The 17,179-nt window shown below is 41.3% G+C and overlaps 1 protein-coding gene across 2 annotated transcripts in view; it reads right to left on the minus strand.

Annotated features, from left to right (window-relative positions):
- Window positions 1-17,179, minus strand: part of LOC136838405 (uncharacterized) — a 208,005-nt gene that overhangs the window by 15,125 nt on the left and 175,701 nt on the right. For both annotated transcript variants that reach the window (XM_067103412.1, XM_067103321.1), the window contains exons 21-22: window positions 12,258-12,476; window positions 11,705-11,896 (exon numbers count right to left, since the gene is read on the minus strand). In XM_067103412.1, the coding sequence (XP_066959513.1) occupies window positions 11,705-11,896; window positions 12,258-12,476 (411 nt within the window). The remainder of the gene's footprint in view (window positions 1-11,704; window positions 11,897-12,257; window positions 12,477-17,179) is intronic.

A 17,179-nucleotide genomic window follows, 5' to 3' on the forward strand; every position in this document is an offset into this window, starting at 1 on the left:
GAGGGGTTACGAACGACGTGACCAAGATTCAGCTCCATCTCCCCTTCATCATTATCTCACCTGTAACTGGAACACATCGTTTCCCTTACAGAATCATGTCTTACTTTAGCCTGCCATCCAACTCCTAATATTCTTCTTAAAGCTTTATTCACAAGTCGACAAAATCTTTTAGTTTCTTTGTCATGCCTTGATTCAGGTATAATGTATAATCTTACTTCGTAAGCAACTTCCGCCTATTTACCATCCGAGCCTTATTCAGCTTGCCCCAGATTTCAGTTGTCCTTTTTAGTTTTTCATGAATTTCAGCTGAAGTGTACCTTTCTCCAACTGGTGCCCTTTCATCCACTTGTACATAATGTCTCGTTACGTCTGTTTTCCTCAAATCTCTCGTGCGTCTCTATAAAATAAGGTAGCAAATCTTGTGGTGCTTAGATATGGTATCACTGTCATATCATGATTAAGATCCATATAGATATACAGGTCATACTAGACTTACGAATAATCCAGGTTTCTAGACAGTGGTGTAATCTTACTTTTGTGTGCAATTCCAGTCCTTTTTTTTTTATTTCCAAGTCTTATTCATCCAGTCCATTGTTTGATTTGGCTATTTTGACCTTTCATGAGAACCTGCGCTGGATATCATTGTTCTTCTTTGATATCATTTTAATCCCATCACTCAAAATATTATCTGTGTAATCTAAGTCCTAGTCAAATTTTTGTCTTTACTCCAGTATAAACTATCCCAAGTCACTCTGCTTTGCTGCAGATTCACTTGACAAGATTACATCAACATTAAATTTGCATATTACTTTTTCACGTATTATTTTCAGTTGGTTTTACGTATTTGATGGGAGTGCCATAGTGACTGTGGACGCTGTCAAATGCCTTCTCATAATCAACAACAGCCATTTGAATGGGATTTTTAAATGCCATACACTGTAATAGAATGTCTTATTATAAACATCTGATCTGTGCACCTCCTGTCACCTAGTCTCTCATCTATAACCTTTTCATCAACTGCTGTCTCCATCGACTGAGAATGAACATGCCAGTGTGCAATACTTCTATAGTTACTGTATTCAATCAGATCACTGCTCCATAGCTCCTGATATCTTTAGCATTCACTCTCTCACAATTAAAAATCCTATATGATCTACATGGTTTTCATGACTGCTATCAGATGTCCAAGTGTATTTATGGATATCCTTGTTAGGAAAGAGTATCTCCAATTACAAGATTTCATGCAGCAAAATACTAATAAACAGTACCCAATTTTCGTTTGCATTCTCACCAAGGCTTTCCTTGCCGATTACATCTATATGGGATAATACATTTGATTTTAGAATTACCATGTATATTCAGTTATAAGGTGTGATGAAAGAAAGATCGCTTCAAGATGGAACTAGGTCAAGTGCTCAGTTGCAAAACCATTGCAGCCAGCAGATAGTTTGATTACTCCAGCTGTTTTGGCTTGATGAACACACAATATTGGCTCTGATTTGGGAGGCAGCCGACTGAGCTGGTATGCGAGTACGTAAGTTCGTGCGTTAGAAAATATAGATTGTGTGTCTAATTCTGCCCAAAAGTAAGTCTGATCGATTATTAGCGAAGCAAGAGCGATATCGTCCAGACGTGGCTTTGTGTGTTTCCAATCTCTTAGAAACTGGCAGTTAAGGTAAAGTTCAGACTTCTTTTTTTTCTGTGTAGACTGTGAACTTGTGAATTTTACCATATTCAAGACACGTATGAATTTGTGGAGAGTTGGACATAACCATTTATGTCACTTTAATATTCTATTTTATTGTGTTTTGTTTAACATTTATTAACCATGCATTTTAAACTTTTCATTATTATGTTTTGCACTTGTATGTTTGTGGGAGATTACGATTTTGCTTAATTCTTTGACAGATGTCTGTGGAATTGCTGTGGTTATAGAGAAGGACACTGCAATCTTTGCAATGTGGTTATTTCTCATGTGGTTGACTTTAAGACTAGACGTATAATGTCTAAGATGGAGTGTGTGGGAGTTTTGGGTGTAAAGGCTTTTAGCCTTGGAAAGGTTTTTAGTCAGAGTAAGACTTTTTTAGTCATAGTAAGATTAAATCTCGAGTTAGACTATTTTGACTTGATAATTCATTCATTATGCATTTTTAATATTTTCTTTGTTAATTCTTTACTTGTTGGGTTTTGTTTGCTAATAAATCTATTTATGTAGGAAAGATTGTGTTTCCTTAGAGTATCCATTTGAGGATGGTGTTGGAGAGAGAGAGAGAATCTGTGGGTTGAGTGAGAGAGAGAGAGAGAGAGATGCGCGGATGATTGCTGAGTCCAAGAGAGGGGAGTGAGTGAGCTGAGGGTACCACGTCTCTGATGTAGGCTACAAGGCCTGTTACGTAGCATTCGAAGGAATGTTTGAATCTGTAGGTGTAACAGATTTTATTGGTGGCAGCGGTGTTGGTTTTTATTGATGGCAGCGGTGTGCGAAAGTTTTATTGGTGGCAGCGGTGTGCGTTAGTTATATTGGTGGCAGCGGTTAAAAATTTTATTGGTTAAAAGTAGGAATTAAATAGATTGATTAGGTAATTCAGTCAGGAGAAATAGGCTAATTGATAACATTATGCCTCGGGCACTCGACTCATATCTGCAAGTGTAGCCAAGATCAGTGTTGAGATCGCGCATGATGGGAGAACTATATGCCGAGAATTATGCGTTAATATGGTGAATTTTTTTTTTCTATTTAAGCATTCGGGAGTGGTGAATTGTGAAAATAGGTCTGGGTGATATGTAGAGTAGTTTGGGGTTAAGAAAACACCCAGATAAGTGTGAATAGTGGCGATTGTGAGTTAATTAAGTGAAATAGTGAGCTTGCAATTTCTAAGCGAAGATAACATCTTCCATCTCTTCTTCGAGCTGGCAGCCTCCCATTCTCGCAAGGCGCAGGACTCCGTTTTCTGTTAGAAGTCACGAGACTTAAGGCAAGTCTTCCGTTTTCTTTTTTTGAGATTGTTCTATTTCGCCTCTCTTTTTCTTTCATGTTACTACGCTCGGGGCGTGTGATCATTCACAAAATGCCTGACTCAGAAGCAAGTACGTCACAATCAATTGTGTGTCATAGGTTGACGAACTTCAATGCAGGTATTACAAATTTTAAAGGGTTAGTTGACGGGAAGTCGACTCAGAACGTTGAGACATTGATTGAATCAGTAAATGATCATCTGAATTCTAAGAAAATTGCGGATGGCGCCGAAGCTTTAACAGAAGCAAAAGCTTTCTTAGACTTAGACAAAGGGGATATTGGAGAACAAGCACGCAGTTTCGGGTTCAGAAGGTGTAAAACTTGGAAAGAACTTCAGGAATTTTTACGTGCATCGTATGGCGGGATCGACCGTGAATGCGTTGTTCGGAATTTGCAAGCGCTTCTCAGAACTAGGAAAGGTAATGATTCATTAATCACGTACAGTGCTCGTTTATTTGATGCAGTAGGTGAGATAAAGAAATCTATGAAAAACTCTTCATGGGTAAATGGAAATAATATCTCCTTAGATAATTTTGAAAAATTGCTACACTTTGCCTGCCTTTTAACGTCGGTCCCAGATGTAATTATAGATAGTTTTGATAAAAGAATTGATCAGAATACAGATGAATCCTTGTTGTTTGCTCAGATTAACAAAAATTTATCAAAATGCCCGACGCTGGACAGTAGTTTTGTGAAGGGAGGTGCTAAAATTTCAGCAGCGGTTTCGAAACCACAGAATAATGCTAGTACCTCACATCTAGGAAATGATGCAGGAGTGAAAGCATGTGCGCGGGTGGAATCGAAGAAAACTCCAGAGAGATCAGTCACAATGATTCGTTGTTTTAACTGTGATAAGGTGGGACATAGTAAGTCAAATTGCAGAGTGAGATATTGTTCAGCTTGCAAATCTTCAGACCATGGGTGGAAATTTTGCCCAGCCACAAAGAATAGAGATTATTCAGGGAAATCACGGGGTGGTTTTACTAGATATGACAGAAGAATTCCACATGATGCAAGTTCTAGGTACACAAATGAACAGCAGAATTTTCACAAGATAAGTTCGAAGACGGACACAGGATAATGAGCAATCAGGTCTTAGAGTCACCAGAACCTGGGCTGATTGTACGTGGTTTTTCTAATGGCATCTATTTTCATTGATTCTGGCAGCTCAGTTAACCTGATAGACGCTGATTTTTTTCACTCAAAATTTCCAGAGTGTAAATTAGTCCCTACTAATGAGACAGTGTGTGATGTACAGGCGAGAAGATTGAATATCTTAGGTTCGTCATCTCTTACGCTTTGTATTGGTGAAAAGACAATAGTAGAACCATTTTTGGTCATAGAAGGATTAGCCTTAGGTGAAATGGTTTTGCTAGGACACCCTTCTTGTATGCGACATAACATCAACATTCTTACTGGAATTCAGGGGATTACAATAGGTGAGCCAGGTTGTTTTGTTCCATATAGAAACATGGAAAAAAGTTGTGAGAAACCCAAGACGCAGTCTGCGACATGTGTAACACATTCATTTGAGGATGAAGACATTTCACAAAAGTCTTTCAAAGGATTTTTGTTAGAAGATATTGAATTGCACCCACGAGTTCCTACATCAATTAAAGTGTCGATGAAAGAGAAGAATTTGCCTTCTCAAGTGTGCGTTGTTGAGGGAACCGAGAAATTCAAAGACGTTGTAAGTACGGTATCAGTAAATGAAGTTTCAGTCGCAGGCGTAACTGCAGTAGAATTGGTAAGCTATCAAGACTCAGTGAAAAAATATCACAAGGGTACTTATGTAATTGATTTTGAAGAGTTTAAGGAAGAACATAAGATAGTGAGTTTTTGTGGAGACGGTAATATGTTTCCCAACGAGGAGCTACAATTCAGAAATCAAGTTCTTCACGAACATTTGGCAAAAGCTGATTATTCCGAGTATACAGATAAAGTGGAGAAAGTGTTGAAAGAATATTTAGATATTATTGCTTTGAAGGGAGATAAGCTAGGAGTTACAGATGTTTTAGAACATTCAATCCGCCTAGAGAAAGGTACAAATCCCATATATATTCCAGCATATCGAATTCCTTTTAAGATCAGGGAAGAAGTAGAAAAAGAAGTTCAGACATGGGAGTCGGAAGGTATTATTAGGCCCAGTTCCTCGCCTTTTAATTTTCCTTTACTAGCGGTCCCAAAGAAAGACGGTAGCATCAGAGTATGCGTAGACTTTCGTAAATTGAACGAAAAGACATGCCCAGATAGATACCCGGTAGCCTGTTTGCCTGATTTGTTTGTTGAAATCGGTGGCAAGAATATATATTCGTCTATAGATCTTATGCAGGGATTTTTGCAAGTTCCGCTTAGCGAGAATAGTCGTAAATTTACAGCATTTTCTATACCAAAGGGGCATTACGAGTTTAATAGGATGCCTTTCGGATTACAAGGGTCCCCAATAACATTTACTAGGCTGGTTAACACAGTACTTCATGGTTTATTAGGAAAGTCGGTATTTGTGTACATGGATGACATTCTCATATGCACAGATACAATCGAAGAACATCTAAAGGTGTTAAAAGAAGTCCTCAAGCGATTACGGTTCGCTGGATTAAAGGTCAAATTGGCTAAATGTGAGTTTCTGAAGAAAGAAATTGTCTATCTAGGTCATGTTATCTCTAAAGAGGGAGTCAGAGTGAATGATGACAAAGTCAAAGCTATCGTGAGTTTTCCAGTTCCTAAAACCAGGAAGCAGATTCGTTCATTCCTAGGTATGTCGGGTTTCTTTCGCCATTTTGTGCGGAATTTGTCTACAATAGCGTCTCCATTGACAGATCTATTAGCAGAAGACGTTAAATTTGTTTGGGGTGACAGTCAGCAATTAGCTTTTGAGAAGCTTAAGAATGCTTTAGTGAACCCACCTGTTTTGAAGTTTCCAGATTTTAGTCAACCGTTCACCTTGGTGACTGATGCGAGTCAGGAAGGTATAGGTGCGTGTTTGATGCAGAAATTTGAGGGAAAATTACATCCAATTGCTTTCTATGCTAGAAAGTTCAAAACGCGTGTAGGTAACGAAAGGCTGATGTCAGTTGTGGACAAGGAGGCTTTCGCAGTCGTCTCTAGCCTTGTTCATTTCAAGATGTTGTTGTTGGGAATTAAAGTTGAGATTTTTTACAGATCATCAACCGTTGCTAGAGCTTTTCAATAAGCCAAATTTATTGCCCAAGAGAGCACGTTGGTTTTGGACATTGAGAGATTTTGATGCAAGCCTCAAATACATTGAAGGTAAGCATAATGTGGTTGCAGATGCATTGAGCAGATATTTTCCGGTTGAGGATGAGGGAGTACATACCGAATCCTGTGCGAAAGACGAGAGTAGACATTTGGTGTCTCATGTCTCGGATACTAGTAGTTCTGAGATATCTCATGTAGGAGACAAGCACGTTCCTATAGTGCATACTTCGGAGAGAAATAGTGTGTCGGCAGTCTCGGAAGAGATTGTTATTCGTGATGTTGAGGGAAACGCTGTGTTATGTTACTGGTGAAAATGTCACTTGGGACATACCCTTGCTCGAAGAGAAGCAAGATGAGGATAAATTATTATCAGATGCTAAGGCATTTCTCAGAGGAGTTTCACCGAAGAAAGGGTATAAGTTGCCTTTTTCTGGACTAGAATTGGAGAATAATTTATTAGTTAGGAAAGTTAAGTATAACTTGCGAAGTAGTCTAAGTATGGGTGAAACTACACAAATCATTGTGCCAGAGAGTCTAGTACCACAAGTTCTAGATATTGTACATTGTAAATTTGGTTCTCCTCATTTAGGTGTTGACAAGACGTATGAAAACGTTAGGTCAAAGTTCTTTTGGAAAAATATGTTTTCCGCAGTAGAGGCCTTTGTGAAGAATTGCTCTATTTGCAATGCGAATAAGCCGGCGACGACGGTGTCGTGTCGTTTCGGTTCATATCCCATACCAAATAGGCCGTTTCAGAGAGTGCATATGGATATTCTGGGTAACTTCTCAGAATCTGCTTATGGGTACAGACATTTATTAGTGGTCGTTGACGAGTTGACTCGCTTTGTCGAGATTTTCCCACTGAAATACAAGTCAGCTGAGGAAGTAGCTATAGCATTCTTTAAGGGGATAATTTGTAGATATGGTGTCCCTGAATGTCTGCTCACAGACAATGGTAGGGAATTTATTAATAAGACTTTCGAGGGTCTTGCTAATTTACTGGGAATAAAGAAAGTATCTATAATCCCGTATAGACCAGAAGCGAACGGGTTATGTGAGAGGGCGAATCGGAAAATAATCGAGGCATTGCGCATGACAGTGGGCGGTTCCGATACACATTGGGACAGATCTTTGGATGAAGTGCGATATAGTATCAATACTACGGCGAATGACACAATTAAGATATCTCCAGCAGAAGCTTTGTATGGGTACAAGTTGAAAGGACCTTTTGATTTGTTACCAGAGCAAGTTAAGGGCGATGTTACGGTTACTTCGTTGATAAATACAGTGAGAGAAAGATTTGCGCGTATCAGTAAAGAACTTGAACTTAGTTCGCGCGCAATGGTAGAGAAGAGTAACGCTAAATCGCGGGGAGTAGCTATTTCCATGGGTGATAGAGTGTTTGTTAAAGTGAATGTTCGGAATGATCCGAATTATAAATTAAGTCCAAAGTTCCATGGACCTTTTGAGATTGTAGAGATCAAAAAAGGGAATAGATTTGTAATAAAGGATGTAAATACTGGTGTGACGAAGTTGACCCATAGTTCGAAGTTGAAGAAAGTTGGGATGTAATGGAACATTTGTATATAGTTAGAGGGATAATTGGGTTGATATTTGTATATATATGATATTTATTGTTTTTTTCTGTCACTTGTTCATTCTAGATGAAGTAGAGAATAAGAGAACTTTGCCAGTCTCTTTAACTAGATTAATGAAAGAAGTAAGAATAACGTTAGATAGAGTTGATAAGGGGATAGATAAAACGTTAGAATGGATTCCTGACGTTACTCCAAGAAAGTCACCTTCTGTAGAGAAAAGGAGACGTAAAAGAGCAGCACCTTTAGTTCTTCTAGGTGTTGGTGTGATTGCTGCGGTTGGAGCTATGTCCATTGGAAGTTTAGTCAAAGTAGCAGAAGTTCAAAGAGATCTAATAGTTCAGGGGAAACAGTTAAATCAGTTGCAAGAAAGTAATGAGAAATTGAGAAGTGGTTTTGAAACAATTAGACATTCTTTGAATGATTTGTCAGTTACAGTAGAAGGTTTGAAAGAAGATCTTGATGTGACAATAGCACTTCTTACAATCCAACATACTTTTCTTAATATTGAGAAAGAAACTGATTCACTAAGGATAGAAGTGCAAATGCAAATAAAAGCAATTATTGCTGCAGCAGATGGTCGTGTGTATGGTGATGTATTACCTTTAGGATACCTAGAAAATGTTCTAAGGAATTCCGCTTATCTACAGGGGGCGAAAGTATTATTCACGGGAGGAGATTTGTATTTATATTATAATGTTTTGAGGGTGAGATTGTCTGATCGGGGATTAATAGTATACGTTCCTGTCAGTACCATGAAACCGTTTCTTAGTTTTGTTATTAGACCTTTTCCGAGTGCTTTTGGAGACTTAATAGTGACATGGGATGGATTAGAGACCATGTTCATTTTAGGAGATCAATATCAAGGTTCGGGAGTTGATTATAAGACAGGATGTACCTTAGTTAGGGAGAAGTATGTGTGTGACAGTAATGTTTTCCAGTTGCGAGTTGTATCTGTGGGTGGTTGTGAATTGGCATTAGTTCATAGACAGACACCGACAGAATGTGACTTTATACAGTTTCCACTTGAATACCACATAATCTCCACCAGAACTCTTACTGCCGTATACTGCAAAGAATGTCCTGTTACGACGATGTGCCAGGGTAACAAGTCCACGTCATTCATTCTTCAAGGATCTAAGCTGTTTGATGCTTCATGCCATGTGGTATCAACAGACTTCCTCGTAACTAGCCGTGCTGTGTTCAATAGTTCCGAGAAGATATTCATGCGTCATATGCATAACGATCATGATGTAGTTCCAGTGCCTACAACAGGGGTACTGATAACTGTTCCGCCGTTAGAAGAAGACGATGATCCAATAATGATCGAGTATCAGAAATACATCTTGCCGTCAATATTGATAATTTTAGTGGCTATTTTACTGATAATTCTTATTATGGGAGTAGTAAAGCTTATTTGTGCTTGTAAGACCACATGCAAGGGCTCTAAGAAAACGACCCCAGTGACTTTGCAAGTGCGTCATGAGAGCAGTACTTAAAACTGCAGTGCAGTAGACATTGCTAATTGAGCATAGCTCTATTTGTTATGTTTTATACATATGCTTTTATTTTAGTTCGCCATTAAGAGAGCGAGACGCTCTTATGGGGTGGCCGAGCACTATATGGGATAATACATTTGATTTTAGAATTACCATGTATATTCAGTTACAGGGTGTGATGAAAGAAAGATCGCTTCAAGATGGAACTAGGTCGAGCACTCAGTTGCAAAACCATTGCAGCCAGCAGATAGTTTGATTACTCCAGCTGTTTTGGCTTGATGAACACACAATATTGGCTCTGATTTGGGAGGCAGCCTACCGAGCTGGTATGCGAGTACGTAAGTTCGTGCGTTAGAAAATATAGATTGTGTGTCTAATTCTGCCCAAAAGTAAGTCTGATCGATTATTAGCGAAGCAAGAGCGATATCGTCCAGACGTGGCTTTGTGTGTTTCCAATCTCTTAGAAACCGGCAGTTAAGGTAAAGTTCAGACTTCTTTTTTTCTGTGTAGACTGTGAACTTGTGAATTTTACCATATTCAAGACACGTATGAATTTGTGGAGAGTTGGACATAACCATTTATGTCACTTTAATATTCTATTTTATTGTGTTTTGTTTAACGTTTATTAACCATGCATTTTAAACTTTTCATTATTATGTTTTGCACTTGTATGTTTGTGGGAGATTACGATTTTGCTTAATTCTTTGACAGATGTCTGTGGAATTGCTGTGGTTATAGATGACACTGCAATCTTTGCAATGTGGTTATTTCTCATGTGGTTGACTTTAAGACTAGACGTATAATGTCTAAGATGGAGTGTGTGGGAGTTTTGGGTGTAAAGGCTTTTAGCCATAGTAAAGGTTTTTAGTCAGAGTAAGACTTTTTTAGTCAGAGTAAGATTAAATCTCGAGTTAGACTATTTTGACTTGATAATTTATTCATTATGCATTTTTAATATTTTCTTTGTTAATTCTTTACTTGTTGGGTTTTGTTTGCTAATAAATCTATTTATGTAGGAAAGATTGTTTCCTTAGAGTATCCATTTGAGGATGGTGTTGGAGAGAGAGAGAGAATCTGTGGGTTGAGTGAGAGAGAGAGAGAGAGAGAGATGAGCGGATGATTGCTGAGTCCGGGAGAGGGGAGCGAGTGAGCTGAGGGTACCACATCTCTGATGTAGGCTACAAGGCCCGTTACGTAGCATTCGAAGGAATGTTTGAATCTGTAGGTGTAACACATCTACATTGACCTTACTGACCTTTCCATTTATATCACCAACAACGATTCTTATCGAACTGAATATAGAATTTAGGCCAAAGGCCAAGCACTGGGCCCTATGAGGTCATTCAGTCCTGAAGCGGAACTTGACAGTAAAAGGTTTGAAAGATGTAACAGTAGGAAAACCTCGCAGTTGCACCATAAATCAATTGTTAGGAGACGGTGAAAAGTAAGATGGAAGAATAAAATATGAACGGAGGTACAGTAAAAGGAACGAAAGGGGTTGCAGCTAGGGGCCGAAGGCACAATGCAAAGAACCTTAAGTAATGCCTACAGTGAGGTGCACTAACCCCCTAAGGGGACGATTCTTACGATTTGTATCTAATATTTCTTCCTGGTGTTTCACTTACAGCAGTCTGCGCCTTGTATTTCTAAGGCGAGTTCCTTTGCTGTTGCATAGCAAACTATAATTCTCACATTGCCCTGCTTTGACTTGTATCTTGCAAGCTCTCAGCTGCTGCTCACTGTCCCCCGGTCAATTAAGGCTTTCTCTGCATTTGGTGTTAACATCAAGCCCACTCTCTATCATTTACGTTTGCACTGCCTGAACATAGGTGTTACCTCTATCTATTCTATTTCTTCATTCCTGTCTATCTCGAATCAGAACAATTATCAAAGTCACTGCCTGCCAGTTCTTCTTTCCGATATGTTTCAGAGTTCTTACGTTATAATTTCCTATGTTCAATTTATTCCTTGGTATTTATAAACCTGGAAATTCTTGGCAACCCCATATACCTGGGACTGAGGAGACCATCTGTAAAATTTTCTCATCCACCGATGGGACAAGAGTCCCAAGGAGATTCACTGACTAAACACACCTCCTTGTAACGCCCAGTTCTTAGTTGACTAAGGCTAATGACCCCTGCCGTTGCTTATTGTTTTTTCAACAAGGTCACCCGCTATGAGTCGAGAGTTTGAGCCGAGGAGACTAAGCAATCATTGCCCGAACCTTATCCATCACCCCACTGCCAGTACTTTATATTTTCATTTGATTCCTTTAAACTTTTACCCATTAATTTATGATTTCTTAATATTATTATGTACCAGAAAGTTCGAGTTTTAAAAAGTTCGTGGGATTAACCCTTCTAATTGCTACTTACCAGGTAGACAATAAAGATCATTCAGCCAGCCCAGGTCTGTACACTCAATCACGGAGGAATCTGTGATCTCATCCGTCTTATTCATGAGGAAACTTGGATTGCAAGTTACGTCCACAACAGCTCCAATGCTGTACTGGAGAGAGCTGTCCCAACTTGTGATGGCATTAGAAATGATTGGTTCCCCTAGGCATACTGCAAAGAACATTTTGGGACATTTATAGGTGCTGGACTTTATACATGTGCCCATTTGTCAGTAATAATAATAAGTACGTTGATGCTAGACATACAAAGCAATAAATTAAACTGACAACAGCAACAAAAATTATTCCCCATTTGTACTAGTAATTCTACAGCAAGCCAATATTTCTTGCAATCAAGAATTGTCCTTTAGATATATATGAATACAAGTTTGTGTAGACGCATGATAGTGATAATACTAATACTGGTGATGACAGTGTACTGTGGCAGTTGGAATTATAATGATCAAGATAAAGGAAACAAGGCACAGAAATATAATACGTAACACATACATGAGACGCATGATTTTCCTTACCACTGCAGTCGGGTATAATGGCTGGCTGAAAAGTATAGATGGTCTTGTTTCCTACCAGAGTTCCAACACAAGTTGAAGTCACGTTCGTTGTTCCATTTGGCATCGCCAGTGATGATGGACATATGTACTGTATAGATGAGTTCAAGGTTAAGATATCTTGGGACACATTAACCTGTGCTGTTGTTGTATTTAAACACGGGACTGTCTCTAAGGTACAGACTGGAAAAAGTAAGAGAATCATCATTAATAAAGAGAACCACAATCAACAACAAAAAATTAAACATGCTTTTATTAAAATGCACTAAAAGGTTCAAAATAATGTTTTGAGACCCACCAGGATTTTCTAACAATTAATCATGTCTACAAAAATAAAAGCATGACCGTCAAACATGGAAGGAAATGCTACAAGAAATAAATGAAAATATATTTCTTTTCTTGTAGCATTTCCTTCCATGTTTGGAGCCCAAGCTTTTATTTTTGAAGACATGATTACTTGTAAGAAAATCCTGGTGCGTCTCAAATAACTGTTTTTTTTTTTTTTACTTTTTAGTGCATTTTAGTAATAGCGTGTTTTATAAATTTTCTATATATTTTATTTTATACTTTTTAGTTTTGGCAGAAATTGTAACCAATTTATTATTGTAGTTAACTAAATTGATATCCGTTTACGGGGAGGGGAGGAAGGGGAGTAGGAAGGTGATGGGGAGGGGAGTAGGAAGGGAAGGAGAGAAGGAAAGAGAAGGGTAGGGGAAGGGGATGGAAGGGGAAGGGGAGAGAACGGGAGAGGGAGGGGATGGAAGATAGGTGAGGGGGGGGGGGGGGGAGGGAAGGGGGGGGGAAGGGCGAGGGAGGAAAATGGGAACAGGATGGTGGGTGGAGGAGGGGTAGGGGAGGGAAAAGGGAGGGGAAGGGCGAACGGGATGGGGAAGGTGGCAGGGGAACGGATGGGGAAGGTGACAGGGGAGGATGGGAAGGAGGAGGGAGGGGAGGGGAGTTTGAGGGTAAGGGGAGGGAGGGAGGGGAAGTGGAAGGGGATAGAAGAGGGGAAGGGAGGACAGAGCTAAATCAACACTTGATTGTGGGTTCGGAAGGGGAGGGGAAGGAGCAGGGGATGGGAGGAATGGAAAGGGGAGGGGAGGGGAAGGGAGGGGGAAGGTGGCAGGGGAGGGGGATGAGACTGGAAGGGTGAAGGGAGGGAGGGGAAGTAGAGGGGAATGGAAGAGTGAAGGAGAGGGAATAGGGAAGGGGAGTGGGAGGACACAGTCAAATTAACACTTGACCATGTGCTCTGGAATGGGGGGAGGATGGAAGGGGATGATAAGGGAAGGGGATGGGAGGGGAAGGGAGAGGGGATGGTAGGTGGAAGGGAGAGGGGAAGAAATGTGAGGGGAAAGGGAGAGGGAGGAGGGGGGGGGGGGAGGAGGGGGGAGGGAGGGGAGGAAAATGGGAACAGGATGGTGGGGTGGAGGAGGGGGGGGGGGGAGAAAGGAGGGGGGAAGGGCGAACGGATGGATGGGAAGGTGGCAGGGGAGCGGATGGGGAAGGTGACAGGGGAGGGGAGGGGAAGGAGGAGGGGAGGGGAGGGGGAGTTTGAGGGGTAAGGGGGAGGGGAGGAGGGGAAGTGGAAGGGGATAGAAGAGGGGAAGGGGAGGACAGAGCTAAATCAACACTTGATTGTGGGTTTCGGAAGGGGGGGGAAGGAGCAGGGGATGGGAGGGGAATGGAAAGGGGAGGAGGGGAAGGGAGGGGAAGGTGGCAGGGGAGGGGATGAGACTGGAAGGGTGAAGGGAGGGAGGGGAAGAGGGAATGGAAGAGTGAAGGGAGAGGGAATAGGGAAGGGGAGTGGGAGGACACAGTCAAATTAACACTTGACCATGTGCTCTGGAATGGGGAGGGGGATGGAAGGGGATGATAAGGGAAGGGGATGGGAGGGGAAGGGAGAGGGGATGGTAGGTGGAAGGGAGAGGGAAGGAAATGTGAGGGGAAAGGCAGAGGGAGGAGGAGGGGAGGGGAGGGGAGGGGAGGAGGGGAGGGGGAGGGGAGGGGAGGGGAGGGGAGGGGGAGGGGAGGGGAGGGGAGGAGGGGAGGGGGGGGGGGGGGAGGGGGGGGGGGGGGGGGGGGGGGGGGGGGGGGGGGGGGGGGGGGGGGGGGGGGGGGGGGGGGAGGGGAGGGGGAGGGGATGGGGAGGAAGGGGGGGAGGGGATGGGGAGGGGGAAGAGGGGAGGGGAGGGAAGGGGAGGGGGGGAGGGGATGTGGAGGAAGGGGAGGGGATTGGGGAGGAAGGGGAGGGGATGGGGGGAGGGGATGGGGAGGGGGAGGAGGATGGGGAGGAGGGGATGGGGAGGAGGGAGGGGATGGGGAGGGGAGGGGAGGGGGGGGAGGGGAAGGGGAAGGGGAAGGGGAGGGGGAATGGGGAGGGGGGAGGGGGGGGGAAGGAAGGAAGGGGAAGGGGGAAGGGGAGGAATGGGGAGGAGGAGGACACAGCTAAATTAACATTTGATCCATGTTCAGGAAGGGGAAGGGGGGGGAAGAGGGAGTGGAAGGGGATAGAAAGGGAAGGGGGATGGAAGAGGAAGGGAGGACACTGCTAAAATAACACTTGATTGTGTACTCCGGAAGGGGGAGGGGAAGTGGGAGGGGAAGGGGGAAGGGGAAGGGGAGGGGAGGGGAGGGGATGGTGAGGGGATGGGGAGGAAGGGGAGGGGATGGGGAGGGGATGGGGAGGGGATGGGGAGGGGAGGGGGAGGGGAAGGGGGGGGGAAGGGGGAGGGAGGGAAGGGGAGGGGAATGGGGAGGAGGAGGACACAGCTAAATTAACATTTGATCCATGTTCAGGAAGGGGAAGGGGAAGGGGGGAGGGGAAGGGAGGGGAGGGGAAGAGGGAGTGGACGGGGATAGAAGAGGGAAGGGGGATGGAAGAGGGAAGGGGAGGACACTGCTAAATTAACACTTGATTTGTGCTTTGGAAGGGGGATAGGGATGGGGAAGGTGGAGGGAGAGAGGGTGGGGATGGGAAAGGGTTGGAAGAGGGAAGGGGAAGGGGAAGGGGGAGGGGAGGGGAGGGGAGGAAGAGGTGAGGACACAGCTAAATTAACACTTGATTGTGTGCTGGGGAAGGAGAAGGGGAAGTGGGAGGGGAGGAGGAAGGGGAGGGGATGGAAGAGGGAAGGGGAGGGAAGGACACAGCTAAATTAACACTTTATGTGTGCTTTGGAAGGGGGATGGGAAGGGGGAAGAGGAGTGAAAGTGGGACTGGGAGGGAAAGGGGATGGAAGAGGAAAGGGGAAGGGGAGGGGGAGGGGAAGGAGAGGGGGAGGGAAGAGGGAAGGGGTGAGAACACAGCTAAATTAAAACTTGTTTGTGTGCTGGGGAAGGGGAAGGGAGATGGAAGAGGGAAGTGGGAGGGATTATATAGAAGATAGATTCTACTGATTTGAAGAAGTTGTGAAATATCCGAAGAGTTTCATACAAATCCTGAGATACTGGGAGAGGTCACTGTAGGGTCACTAGAGGTCACTGCTGACCTACTGATCATGTAAGGTTGTATTGTCACCGAGATTTAGTAACCATGCATACTTTCAAGTACAGTGGACAAAGGGAACAGGTCAAAAATTGAGTTACAAGATATGACTCAAACAGACGGACAGACAGACAGATGCAGAAGTCAAGTTAAATAAAAGCACGTAAAAACAAAATAAAATAGTCTTATTTCCTTTCTCTACCTTCATATATATATATATATATATATATATATATATATATATATATATATATATATATATATACTGTATATATATATATATAGCAACACACTGGCCACGTGTCTTAGGCACCAGGACTTCTCCCAATGGCTGTCGGCCTAAGAAACCGGAGTTCAGCGCCAGCCCTATGAGCCGTTTGAGGCCCGGACTGTAATTAATATATATATATATATATATATATATATATATATATATATATATATATATATATATATATATATATATATATATATATATATATATACAGTATATGTGTGTATATGCGTGTGTATGTATTTATGTGCGAGTTAAAAATAAATAAAATAAATAAAAATAAAATAAAAATAAATAAATATTAAATTGATAAAAATAAATAAAAAAATAAAAAATAAAAATAAAAATAAATAAAAGTAAATAAAAATTAATATTATGGTCACTTTCGTGCATGAAAAGGTTGGGCATCCTGAATGGTTTTGGTTTCATCGCTAAGCCATTTTTGGATGACTTGTGCATAACAGTAGAAATCTATAAAATTATATATATATATATATATATATATATATATATATATATATATATATTTATATATATATATATATATATATATATATATATATATATATATATATATATATATATATATATATTCATATACATAATAGCAGGACAGTACATACGAACAAGCAGACGGTTGACAACCAAATATTAACAACTGACAGGTGCGAAGGGGTGATCTTACACTCATTAGTGACTGGTCAATGTTTACCAGTCTGATTATCGTGGAGGTACCCCCACTTACCTTTTCCCTGCCAGTTAACTATGTAAAATGCTTTAATTTTAAGGAAGGTAGTTGACTGACTGGGAAAAGGTATGCAAGGCATCCGTGTCACAATCAGCGTTGTACACGTTAACCTGTAACTAATGAGTGGAAGATCTCTAAAACCATGTACCTATCACGTTTGACTACTTGGTTCCAGCCGGCTGTATGTTTGGATGTACTGTCCTGGTAGTGTATGTAATGTAAATTTCTACCAATGTTATATATATATATATATATATATATATGTATATATATATATATATATATATATATATATATATATATATATATACTGTATATATATATATATATATATATATATATATATATATATATATATATATATATATATATATATATAT

Source organism: Macrobrachium rosenbergii, chromosome 1 (assembly GCF_040412425.1).
Source record: "Macrobrachium rosenbergii isolate ZJJX-2024 chromosome 1, ASM4041242v1, whole genome shotgun sequence".
NCBI classification, from domain to species: Eukaryota; Metazoa; Arthropoda; class Malacostraca; order Decapoda; family Palaemonidae; genus Macrobrachium; species Macrobrachium rosenbergii.